The 13,031-nt window shown below is 32.4% G+C and overlaps 4 protein-coding genes and 4 pseudogenes across 8 annotated transcripts, besides 2 other annotated features; 5 read left to right on the top strand and 3 right to left on the bottom strand.

Moving 5' to 3' along the window:
- Positions 1-10,290: part of a mobile genetic element that runs on past the window's edge.
- On the bottom strand, positions 1,225-1,658 carry TVAGG3_0129890 (annotated as a pseudogene). The gene has a single exon. A coding segment is annotated over exon 1 (434 nt).
- On the top strand, positions 2,613-3,597 carry TVAGG3_0129880 (organellar and viral DNA polymerase type B; the record flags this gene model as incomplete). Its single annotated transcript, XM_051223894.1, has 1 exon — positions 2,613-3,597. A coding segment is annotated over one exon (985 nt), but the record flags the coding sequence as incomplete, so codon positions are not given.
- TVAGG3_0129870 lies at positions 4,257-5,248 on the top strand (annotated as a pseudogene). Its single transcript has one exon. A coding segment is annotated over exon 1 (992 nt).
- On the bottom strand, positions 5,664-6,521 carry TVAGG3_0129860 (uncharacterized protein; the record flags this gene model as incomplete). Its single annotated transcript, XM_051223893.1, has 1 exon — positions 5,664-6,521. One exon carries the CDS (start codon positions 6,519-6,521, stop codon positions 5,664-5,666), a length of 858 nt encoding a protein of 285 aa, XP_051108879.1.
- Positions 6,546-6,806, bottom strand: TVAGG3_0129850 (uncharacterized protein; the record flags this gene model as incomplete). Its single annotated transcript, XM_051223892.1, has 1 exon — positions 6,546-6,806. The coding sequence occupies one exon, from the start codon at positions 6,804-6,806 to the stop codon at positions 6,546-6,548; it is 261 nt and encodes an 86-aa protein (XP_051108878.1).
- On the top strand, positions 6,852-7,285 carry TVAGG3_0129840 (annotated as a pseudogene). Its single transcript has one exon. A coding segment is annotated over exon 1 (434 nt).
- On the top strand, positions 7,550-8,609 carry TVAGG3_0129830 (uncharacterized protein; the record flags this gene model as incomplete). Its single annotated transcript, XM_051223891.1, has 1 exon — positions 7,550-8,609. A coding segment is annotated over one exon (1,060 nt), but the record flags the coding sequence as incomplete, so codon positions are not given.
- Positions 8,922-9,366, top strand: TVAGG3_0129820 (annotated as a pseudogene). The gene has a single exon. A coding segment is annotated over exon 1 (445 nt).
- Positions 9,633-10,290: a terminal%2Cinverted (terminal inverted repeat of Maverick-1B transposon ID:TVAGG3_0129810).
- Positions 10,291-13,031: the final 2,741 nt, after the last annotated feature.

Below are 13,031 nucleotides of genomic sequence, written 5' to 3'. Positions count from 1 at the left end.
CATCGTTTTAATCGTAATTTATGTAATACATGATTTGGATAAATTTTACAAAAATAGAACCTATATTATATTCTTTTCAAAGATTCTTGCAAATCATCAAAAATAATTGTATTTTAAAAAACGATCAAATTATCCTTTCATTATTTTAAACTTAAATTAGTTTTTAAGATTGACTAAAGCAATCATATTTATTCATCATTAAATAAACAAAAAAATAATATTTGAGAGTTATTTCAAAAAAAACACATTGAATTTATTAATTTGTCTCAATTTCAGTATTATAAATTTTTATAATTTCAATATTTTGAAATACACTTTTTAATATTTCAATATTTATGATATTTCAATGTATTAAGTGGTCTCAAATTGAGCTTCTCAAATATAAGTTGGCCTATTCAAATAATAAAATTAAATAATATTTAAAATAATAAATAAAAGTGATTGAGGTCATAGCAAAACGGCTGTTTCAGTCATTAATTCTTAAAAATAAAAAGGGTAAAAACTAAATACAATGGGTAAAATTCAATAGTGTCTGTGCTATCGTTCAATTTGAAGGTGTCTTTTGAAACCGCAAGACACATTGAATTTTTGAATAGTGTATTATGGTTTGACAGACACCAATGAAAAAAATAAAATGATATTTATTTTAAATATATAAGATCCTTATATAAAATATAAATATTTTATCGTTTTATTTTCTTGTTTTAGAAATGTTTTTTATTGAAAAATCAATAAAACTAACTCCAAAATAAAATTTTTGATTTAAAGACACTATGATGACACCAGGCAAATCTTCCAAGACACCTATCGTCGGGAATCTAACAACCCTAACTTACCATTACTAAAGGAAAAAATAACAGAATATTTCGACAACTTCAAAGAGGAAGAATGAAGTCACGACAACATTAACGATGAAGTCACGACAACATTAATGAAGAGAGAATGAGGTGAAAAAGAGGTGAAAAAACGGGTGAGATCTCACCTCTTCACCTAAAATATATTTTTGTGCTATATTTACACCCATTTACGAAGAAGTCATGAATCCTACGTCAATTATGTTCGACACTGTAAGCATTAACAATAACATTAACGAAGCATCATGCTGTTCGCTCTTTCGTACCTGTTGTCAAAATGTCATGTTGTCACACTTTTTAAAAGAAGTTAATTAACCTGGTGACATGGTGACGTAGTGACACCTTCAGTTCTTCAAAAATATATTTTTGCTTAAATAGCTTCAGGGTCTATTTCTTCAACCATTTCACTTCCTTCGTCAATGTCAATAGAAGCTTCTTCAACCTTTGGTAAGAATTTTTGTATAACATCTTTGTTCGTTATTGTCTTCAGAGATGAAGGATAATATTTCACAGATGTTTCACCCTTCTTATATTCTTTCTGTTCGGAAAGATTTAAAGCAATACTGAAGAAGTCAACGTTAGAGTTCTTTATGACAGTATAATGAGTATCTTTGACATTCACGAAGAAACTCTTTTGTTTCAAAAACTACTGCTAACTCTTGTGAAGTATAACGTTTGCGGTCAATGACGATAGCTAATGGTCTGACATACTGACCAAACTTAGATTCTTTCACAAACTTCTTGTTAAAGATAACATTAACATTTGAAGCATTATTGAACTCATTCTTGATGGCAGTAGCGAGAGCATTGTATGAAAAGAACTTGCAATCTTGCATGTGTTTCATTAAAATAAAAATATTAAATTATTTTGAAAAATAACTTTAAAAAATCTAATCTAATTTTTTCAAAAAATATTTTTTTATTTCCTACTAAGATGTATCGGAAGTTGTCTAAGTTAGAACACTCGGAAATAAAACAACTTCTTACAGAAGCTAACATAGAAGTAGCAAAACATTACGCAACAAACAAAAAAGCACTCGCTGACTTCATTAAAGACTATAATGGTGCAATAAGTTATGATAGAATTCATGAGTTCATAAAGCGCAACGCGGCGAGGACGAAGTCCATGCAAGAGCATTTCCTTTAAATGACGTTGCTATTGACTTATATCATAGACGTTCAGTACCTCATGAAGTAAGAAGAGAAATGTTTGACATAACAAATGCAAACGTTGGTGAAACAAGAAGAAGAGACGACACACTGAAACAACAGAGAAGAGAGATGTTTAAGAGCGCTATAGAACAAGTTCGCAAAGCTAACGATGTCATTCGTTCCATTGACGACAAACCAAAAGAAGGTGAGAGATGGTTAAAGAAAGATGAAGAGAATAGGAAGAGAAATGTGAAGTCAGGCAATAGACTCATTGACTTTAACATTGAAGCTTTAGATGAACCAAACAGAGACTACTTACACAAACATTTCGGTAAGGTTTTCATGAGACTCTTAGAGAAAATTAAAATAAACTCACAACAGAGATGGATGGTATGTTATAAACTTGGTGGAAAGTATGAATGTTCTACGTTAAACCTCAATAATATTGGAACATTACTACATCAGCTCTTGAAGGAGAACTTTATATCAGAGATAGAAGCAAATGCTGCAGGTATTGTTGAAATGCACTATGACTTCTTCTTGACAAACATAAAGAATCTTACTGAAATAAAGATGTATGATTTAACAGAATATGAAGGCTTAACGATGTCAGATGTAAAGAAAGGCAAACCAAAAAAGAGACCATATAGAGATGAAAGCACACTGACAAATGACCAGAAAGCCATTTTGGAAGCTCTTAAGCAAACAGGAAACCCAGCACTTATAGAAAGCTTTTGGAAAGATAATGGTGAAAAGAAGTTTTATAAGAAGAGAAGCGGTCAGTTCTGGAAGTATCTTTGCACATTACCTATAAATCTTGAACGCTACCAAATCTTCAATGAATTGAACAAAAGAACTGCAGCACTTATGACAGAAGACAATTGTTTCGTTTATGCTTGCATTCAGGCTGGAGTAGATGGAGAGACTATTGACCACATGAGAGAAGTCATTCGTGTTAGAGACTTTCCTCAAAGTAAAGTACAAGAAATTTCTGACGCAACAGGTATAGCATTTAATGTTACCATTGGTTATTTCAATGACTCAAGACATAATGAAATAAAGAGATACATACCAAAAGAATGTGAAACTGTTAGAACTATTGACTTACTTCTTGTTGAAGACCACTACATGCTAAATGAAAGATTACCAATGACAACATATTTCGTCAGAAATTACAAAGAAATTCTCAAAGCTTGTGGTGGAATGAACATTGAGAAACAAATGAAGATTTATACAAAGAGAGAAGATAAATATGTAGTTCGTTATGATAGAACAACACCGTTATGGGATGTTATGAAAACATTGTGGGAGTGCAAATATTTCGAACCTATTTCTTATGGAGAACTTTTCACATATACTACTGACTTATATAAACAGAACCTTGCACCATTTAAAGACTTGTCATATGCTCCAAAGTATTGTGTACAACTGAAGAAGAAAGCCGAGTCAAAAGAAGTAAATAAAAATAAGTGCAAGTTCATTCCTGAGCACGTTTTCTTTGCTGACTTTGAGTGCAGTACCGATGGCTTTCATAAAGCTTTTAACATATGTTACGACAGTGAAGATGGTTCAGTGAGTGAAAGCATTTGGGGTCAGAACTGTGCAACAGAATTTTTGGAACGACTTCCTGACAAGAGTTTAATATATTTCCATAACCTCAGTTATGACATAAACTTCATCTTAAGACACATGACAGAAGTGAAAGGAACTCCCATCATTAAAGGTTCACGAACAATGCAAATAACTGGTTTATATAAAGGAAGGGCTATTATTATAAAAGACTCTTACAGTGTTATAAATAAGAAGCTTAAACTATTTCCTGCTATGTTTAAATTACAAACAGGACCGAAAGAAGTATTTCCATATAACTACTACAGCAGTGTTTTGTTAGCAAATGACAACAGAACTGGTGTCATTTCTGAAGCATGTAAGTTTATCCGGGATGCAGATACATTCATGAAAAACATAGATTCCATCAAAGGTTGCAGAATAGATGAAAACCACTTCGACTTAGAAAAGTATAGCACATTTTATTGCAAACAAGATGTAAGAATTTTAAGAGAAGGTTTTGTTAAGTTCCGCAATGACATATTGAAGGAATTTGATTTAAACGTTTATGACTACGTTAGTATTTGTTCAATTGCTAACAAATTATTTGAGAACAGAGTGTACTTCCCGAATGGAAATTTATATGACCTCTCAAATAAACCAAGAGAATTTATTTCACGCTGTATTCAAGGTGGAAGATGTATGCTGTCAGATAACATTAAACAAAAGAGCGAAAAGAAACTCATTGCTGATTTCGACGCTGTTTCATTATATCCATCAGCTATAGCAAGACTTTATACTTTAGAAGGTATACCGAAAGTATTGAAGAAAGAAATGTTAAGCACAGAGTATCTCATGAGACATTTATTCGATGACGACCAAAAGGAACCCATTGGTGAAAAGTTTATGTCTGGCTTCTTTGTTCTCATTAAGATAACAGAGATTGGAATACATAGACACTTTCCTTTAATAGTTTGTGACCCTGAACTAAATCCAGAACTTAACGTTCCCAGAAGTTCAAACACTTGCTGTTTAATGTTTGTTGACCATATAACATTACAAGACCTCATAAAATATCAAGGTGTCAAATGTGAAGTGTTGCAAGGATACTATTACGATGGAAACAGAGATATTAGAATAAGAGATGAAGTAAAGAAGTTGTTTGAGTTAAGGTTAAAGTATAAGAAAGAAGGAAATCCTTTGCAAGAAAATATAAAGCTCATTCTGAACAGTATTTATGGCAAAACTATTCTATCTCCTATTGAGTCAAAAATAACCATAGTAAATGACAAAGATGCTATAAGATATGCCATCAGAAACTACAACCATATAGTGAAGTTCGAAGGTTTGGATGGTTCAGATAAAACTATTTTTCAAGCTAACGAAAAGCATTTGCAGACACTTTAACTTCTGTCCACTTGGTGTTAACATTCTGTCTATGTCGAAGAGAATAATGTGTGAAGTATTCTGTACTGCTGAGGACTTAGGAATGGACATCTTTTATAGCGATACGGACAGTATGCATCTCTACAATGAAGATATCCCTCGTTTAGCTGAAGAGTTTGAGAAACGTTATGGAAGAGTTCTCATTGGTAAAAACCTTGGTCAATTTCATAGCGACTTTGCAGAAATCACACCTGGAAAACAAAGTTTAGCATACAAGTCAATATTTTGTGGAAAGAAGACTTACATAGACTTACTCACGAATGATTTAAATGAAGTTGCATTTCACTGCAGAATGAAAGGCGTGAAGCAAGATGTTATTGCTTTAACCGCTAATGAAATGTTTCCTGACTCTGTTCAGTGTTTCTATGATGAAGATAAAGGTTTAATGGTTCCGCAAGGAAAATTTGACAAAGACTCTGAGTTCAGTGTTATGAAGTTATATAAAGCACTTTATGACGGTCAAGAGATTGCATTCGACTTATGTAAGTCTGCTACACCTGCATTTGAAGAGAAGTTTAACTTTTCTATCAATAACTTCTCATAAGAAAGCTTATTCTAGGTCATGAATGAGAAAAATAATGAGGTCATTTATTTTTGTCAGCAATGAGGTCATTCGTGATAAAAATAAGCCGCTAGCGGCAAGGGCGAAGCCCATGTGGTCATTTACAATACTGCGATGGTAGAGTTTAAGAGTTGTGCTTCAATGTAGAGACAGTCCTTATGGTCTGGAGGTAAGAACACTGGGCAGTTATGGTCATGAGTGGAGAACATGTCTATCCAAAACTCACGATTGAAGCCAGTTAATTTATAGTATTTAGGGTTAGGAAGTGGTGTAGTTCTTGTATGACCAATGAACTCATTTTCAACTCCCTTACTTAAGTTTGAATATAATATAGCTTGCTTTCTATCCCAAATGCCAGGTGTTACAATCTTTGAAAATTCATTTTTCCTCGGAAGCATTGCATCATAATTGAAAACATTTTTGAAATCATCACTTGGTTCAGAGATTTGAAATCTTATACGTAATGGAGTTTCTTTCTCTTTAGCGACTTCATTGAATGGTGAATATATAACAAACTGACAGTCATGAGTTCCATCTTCACTTTCATTAAATTCATAATGAAAGTCTATAAGTTGTGGCTGACTACCTTCTTCTTTCAGTTGTGCAAGAAACTCACGTAAAGGCTGTAAAGTTTGTACTTCAATGTTAAACTTTTTCTCGAACATCTCATTAAATGAAATCATACATTGTAGCAATGTTGTATCGTCTTCAAAGTATTTGTATATGTGAATGTTTTGGGCGCTTAAAGACTGTTCGTCATTTTCTATCTCGACTTGAAGTATAAAGTCAACCTTTCTGAAAGCACGTGTTATATACATATTTGTTATGCCAATGTACTTCTCTTCATTTATGTTCACAATCCAGTCTGTTGGAAACTTAAACGTTACTCTGTTCCCCTTTATTTTGACGTCAGGGTTTTCACTACTGAACGCAACAGATAAAGGTATTTGTCTATACATTTAATTCGGATAAAAATAAGCCATTTACTCTTTCTTTGCTTCAGCTTCTTTAGCTTTTGCTTCAGCTTCTTCTCTAGCTTTTTTCGCCAGTAGTCTTGGGTTCTTTTGTCTTCCAGCAGCTAATGCAGCAAGTTGTTTTTCACTAAGTTTTCTCTTTGGTCTCTCTGGCTTTTGTTCTTGTTTTTGTTCCTTTAGTTCGGATAAAATTTGCTCGCGAATTTCTTTCTTCAATGCTTCAACATCTATGACCCCTTGGGTCTTGTTCGTAGGGCTTGTCTGAGTCATTTGACTGCAGATAAAAAACAAAATTAAAACTTTAACCGATGTAAAATGAGCTTGTCAAAATCAGAGCGAGAGTCTATTATATTAAATGACGCAAGAGGAATACAACATCCTTTCTATTACGTAAGTCAGAGTAAAGATGGTAAAATATACGTAAGAAAAAGAAAGGTTCCATTAGCGAATGCAGAAAGCGACAACATTAAGGTGCATGGCACCGAGGGCGAAGCCCACGAAGCCCATGTTAAGCCTTCTATTCAAACTGAAAAGTCAATAGAACCAGAAGAAAAAAAGCCAGATGTTCTTTCAATAACGAACCAAGAGCTTATTGCAAAGTTCGTGAATTTCATTGAAAAACAAACCGAGTCAAAGAACCCTGACCCACCAGTGAAAGAAGTTGAGACAAAGAGAATGTACAGTTCATTGAAAATGTCAAGAAACAACTTCCACCACGAATGCCAAGAAGAAGAGTGAGAATAATGAAGTAAATAGATATTTTTATCTGAAGTAAATACATGCAGAACGAACAGCTAAACGAATTTACTCCAGCAGAGCATATTCATCAGATTCGCTCATATTTCGATATCATAGACAATGCAGTTCAAATTGGTGACACTAATAGAAAATATTCTGACGCAAAGATTCCATCACAACCTGGAACTGCTAAAGATAACACATGGGTAACATTCAATCTCTCACCTCCTGGTGAAAATATGTTGGACCTTTACAATACATTCATTACGTATAAAATGGAAGGTCAATTTATTGTAGATAAAGAAATTGGTTCAGGTTCCAATAAAACAAACCCACCAGGATTTTGGATTGGTTTCGATGACGCTTTCTATGCAGTTGCTGGATATCAAATCCTTGCAAATGGTCGTATCGTATATTCTCAAGACAACGCAAGAGAAGAAGCATATATAACTTCAAACTCACAAACTACCGAACAAATAAAGAAAGTAGATGTTTTCTCAAAGACTCGACATGAAGATGTATGGAGTCATTCGGGAACATGCAGAACAGGACAAATTGTTAGTGGTCCAATTACAGCAGGAAAATCATTTGATTTTAAGCTTCGTTTAAGAATTCCTGTTAGAAGATTCCTTCCATTAGAAGCTATTCGATTTATTCCAGCTTTTGCAGGAAACATTCAGCTTAAAGTAAAGTTCAGTAGCGACGCCTTACAATGCACATCTATATCTGTAAATGATATCATTGCTTTCAATCCAACTCTTAAAGTTGCATTTGCTTCAGATTCAAATCCACCGACAAATAAATTTGTTCCATGGAATGAACCATTCACTATGATAACGAAGGCAGTAGAAGCTAGTGGAACAGTTACTATTACAACTGTAACCCAGCAACTATTTCGAACAAAGATGGATTTTAATGAATGTTTCATTCATCCAAAGTCATTCTCTTTAGACCCTAACATTTATACAGAACTTGTAGAACATTATACAAACGAGGCTTTATGTTTTCCTGTTAAAGTTATGGATTGGATTCCTATGGACGGTTCATTCTCAAAGAATACAGATAGTTCAAGTGCAACATTTACAGCAGCTTATACGCCTATTAATGTTAAAAGTATTTGGGCACTATTTAGAAAGAAAGACAACTATTATGTTAATTTTGAGAACCCTAAGTTTAAATATCTTCAGCTTTCCATGGGAGCTTATGGAAATATGCCTGCAGAACCTGAAAAATCATATGGACCTGTATTTTATGAAATGGTTGCGAACGCCTGCAATACAAACAATGATATGATAGGATTTAATGAAGATGTTATGAGGTCATTGGTGGATGATGGTAGTGTGGAACATAAATGGGATAGCTATGACAACACACATTTCTTATGTGGTTTTCCAACAGAAGTGGACTTTTGCTTCCAGCAAGGTCAAACATCTACTGCTCCAATAACATACAAATTGTCTGTTAAAGGACCTATTGAACTAGCAACTGAAAATGTACCAAAGCCACTTATTGGATTTATGAGGGATTGTTGCTTTTGCCATTCAGGTGCGTGCTAATGGAATCCCCATAATAAGATTAGATGACTATAACTTAGCTACGGACGACAGTGAGGAATAAAGGATGAACGTTTATTTTTAAAGCTTATAAATGAGTTCTTCATCAAGCTCTCGTGAACCTTCACCATCTATGAAACAAACTTTACCAAACGATTATGGAGCACCTATTGAATATTTCTTACGAGCTGCACAATGGCAAAGAGCAGTCTCACCAAGGTTAGGTGTTCCACCAGCTCCTGTCAAAAATAGCATTTGGTCAAGTCCTTATATAAGATATGGTCTCCCACTAGGTTTGCTAGCTACAGCAGGAGCAGTTATGATGTTGAAAAGAAATAAAGCAAATGTTGTAAATAATACTGAAGTAGCTGAAGTTAAACAAACTCCAACACCTTCACAAGCAAACCAACGCTTCAATGACTCCTGAACCTATGGAAGTACAAACTCCTGTTCAAAAGTCAACTCCTAAACCGACTCCAACATTTAAACCAGAACCTACTCCTCAAATAAATCGTAAAACTCCTGCGTTTCCTTACTGAAAAATAACGTTATTTTTATTTAATATTAAAATTTTTATTTGATTGAAATGACAAATAAAGTCACTGAAGCAATGAAACAAAAGTTTTTGGTAGAATACATTAAATCAGGAACTATTCCAGAAGGTTTTTACATTCATACTATGAAGGATGGTAGAGTTCAGTTTAGAAAGATAAAGCAACCATTAGATAAAGAAGGAATTTGAGAAAGATTAAACTTCATGAGGACAACATTGCTGAACTTAAGAAGAAGTTAGAAGAGTTGGAGAAAGGAAGAGAGTTATAAAGCAATGAATTCAACAGGGTGAAAAAAAGAGTGAAAAAAAAGGTGAGATCTCACCACTTCACCTAAATTTATTTTTGTGCTTATGTTTTCATACGTGTGAGGGTGGTGATATCATTTATTTTAATTATTTTTATTTATTTTTATTTTATTTTTATATAAATGACGAAAACTATTGAGATAACAAACTACAACGGTCATGAGTTCAAGAATTTGTTCTTCGTTCCTCGTGAAAATACATTCTATCAGATACGAGGGAGAAAGGGTAAAGTTAGTTTGAGCGTTTATGAAGGAATGAAGAATGGAAAGTTTATACAAGCATACGATACAAACGTAAACGTGTTTCATTAGCTTTGTCAAAACTTACTAACATTCATTTTGACAGTGATTTTGACCTATATGAAGAAGAAAGTGAGTCAGAAGAATATGAACTGTTATGTGAAGCACAGCAATGGGAGGAGTTGCAATACTTTTGTAAGTGAGAACGTTTATTTTTTTACAGTAGTGAGGTGAAGTGGTTGGCGGCTTTGTAAATATTTAAGGTTAAGTTAGTGTTGTCGTTTGTGTTGTAAAATATACGTTAACGGCTTTGTAAAGTGTCAAAACCGCTAAGTGGTGTACGGAGGCGCGCAGTGCCTCAGTACACGACTTAGTCATACTAACTATATTATTGTCCCATTTGGATGAAAAAGATCTATCTAAGGGCTGAAGACAGTCTATAACTCGTATAACCTGTTGCTTCAGATATTTGTTCTCTCCATTGTTTATTTCTTTAGCTCAAATTTAAAGTAATGAAAGAACAAAGATTAAATTTTATTATTTTAAATATCAACTCCTGACGTCGGATTATCTTTAGGAAAAGACTAAACATGAGTTAGAAAGAACTTATACGAATATTTCAAATTTAGACTCCAAATTTTCTTTATCGTCTTTTTAAAATTTTTTCGGGCTAAGATGACAAAGTATCAAAGGTTAATGGATTTGATACTTTACAAAAAGTGACAATTTAATATGCGGAAAGTACAAGATTTCAATAAATGAAATTACTTTAGTTTTCTTACATTATAAATACTTATATCATAAGTATTATTTCCCTCTATGTAGCTGGTAGACTTCCTTTAAATATATTAATATGGAAAATATGATTTTTTTTAAAAAAAATAATTTAAAAGTGCATATTTCATCTGGTTTAGCAATAGGAAGATAAATTTTATATGATAACCAGATAGAATACATTCCAATCAATTGAAATCCATGCAAAAATATCGAATTTTGTAAAGAAATATTGAGAAACACTTCACTTCTATCATTTAGTCCTATCACAACGCTATCAGTTTTTGTTTTATAGCTATGGGCAGTCAAAGCATTAAATGGTCACATAGCATGAGTGCAATGAGCTGAAAGAGTAATTCAATATTGTGTGCTCTAAAAAGCTCTAATGCTTTTTTATTACGACGTGAAATATGCGAATCTAAGAGAAAGTAGTGAGTTTGGCGCACCCCATTTAGATTCCTATTGATGAAAGCTGTAAAATGATAAGCCAATCTAAAAATAATTTTTTGTGATGTAGCCAGATTTATTAGCATCAAGACTTACTAATACATGTATTTGTAATATTTGTAGCCATTTTGGCTTGGAACTACGGTCTGCCAGGTACATAGATAGAATCAGTACCTCGGCTTCATAGGAAGAATTGGAGGGTGTGAGATACTATTTCATACAATAGTACTCACACCGTCCAATTCCCAGCCAAAATGGCTAAAAATGCTCGCAATTGTCACATTTCTTAAATTTCTTATAGGAAGGGGATTATATGATGCGCTGGTTCCAGATCAGCACTTAATTGTTAATCTCATTCCAAACCAAAATCTCAAGTTTTTCTATAACATCAAATTGCATTTAGAATTCTTTTTTGTAAATAGAAGAAAAATTTATATATACTTGATGTTGATTCTTTATGGAAACAAGGTTATAGTAATTTTTCTCAAATTTTTTGTAAAAAAGATTCAATCTGTTAAATATCTTGAGCGTTGATTAGGCATTTTTGTAACGTCATTAAAATCATGCTCGTGCCAATCGATATACCAAACCAGTTATGATGAATTTCCCATTTTTTCTCGAAATTATAATAATCTTGAGGTGTAAAGTGGCAGTCAGTAAACATATTAATAGGTAATGATGTATGTGGTTTATTATCGTAATTCATAAAATATTCCTGGAGTTCTGATGGATTGTTGCAAAAGCTCTAGCTATGACATTTGATGTATTTGATGATGTTTTCTGATTCATATATTGAAAATCTATGATATAACTTGAACAATCATCAACAATTGCAAAAAGATAACTCCAAATTTCATGATTTAAGTAATGATTGTCTATATGCCAAATTATTATAATATATATATTTGGCACAATATCTGCATCTTACTAGTTTTTGAATTTTATGAAGTGGAGGTTTCAAAATTTTTAACGCTCTATAGGCTTTGTTGACTTTATAGTAAGTAGGCTTCTTTGACAAATCAATGCCAAACAAATATTTTGCATGAAAACATCTGATTTCATTCGAATGAATATTTAAATTCTGGTTCACATTTTGAAAATATATATTGAATTTTTCTGATAAAGCGTTTCTATCAGACATATAAAATTCGTTTGTTTTATCATCTAAATCTTTGGAATTTTCGATAATTTTCTTTAGACTAAGATTTTCTAAATTTTGATATTTTTCACGAAAACTCTTTATTTGTAGAAATAAAATATCAATCTGTTTGAGTTTGTTCTGTTGCAGCTTTTTTCATTTAAGGATGCCATCCGAAAGCGCAGATATATTAATAATATACTATTATTATATATGTTTAAATTTGAGACCTTGAAACAAATTGTATGATGAGTTATTTCTATTTTTGATTCAAAAACTTATTTGTGAGCGGTTCTCAAATTTAGAACCAAAAATACTATAAAGAATAACTATTATTATTTGATCGAACAATAACTGTAATATTTTTTAAAATATACAAATGGTTGCCCTAACAAGAAAATTAAATATGATGTCGAATTTAAACTTGAACAGTATTTAATATCAATAATTGCTTAGAGCATATGTAACTTCAGTCATTCCTAAGGTAGAATACTAACTAAATACTCTAAATTATTTCTCAGAGTATAATAATAAAAATCTTTATATAATATAATGGGATCTTCACTATTTTTAAAAACAAATAATTTCACGCATACAAAATCCATAAAAATTCAATTGTAATAGATGAAAAAAAAATTCGGAGGAACAAACATGTTTCGTAAAAATGCATTAGTAACAGATTCTTCTAAGATTCGAGTTAAAAAACTTTTTTACTTGATGTAAATTTCAAACTACAAGTTTACTCTG

The sequence above is a fragment of the Trichomonas vaginalis genome, chromosome IV (assembly GCF_026262505.1).
Source record: "Trichomonas vaginalis G3 chromosome IV, whole genome shotgun sequence".
Lineage (NCBI taxonomy): Eukaryota > Parabasalia > Trichomonadida > Trichomonadidae > Trichomonas > Trichomonas vaginalis.
Note: the sequence above shows the minus strand (reverse complement) of the source record. Positions and strands in the feature narration are given on the sequence as shown.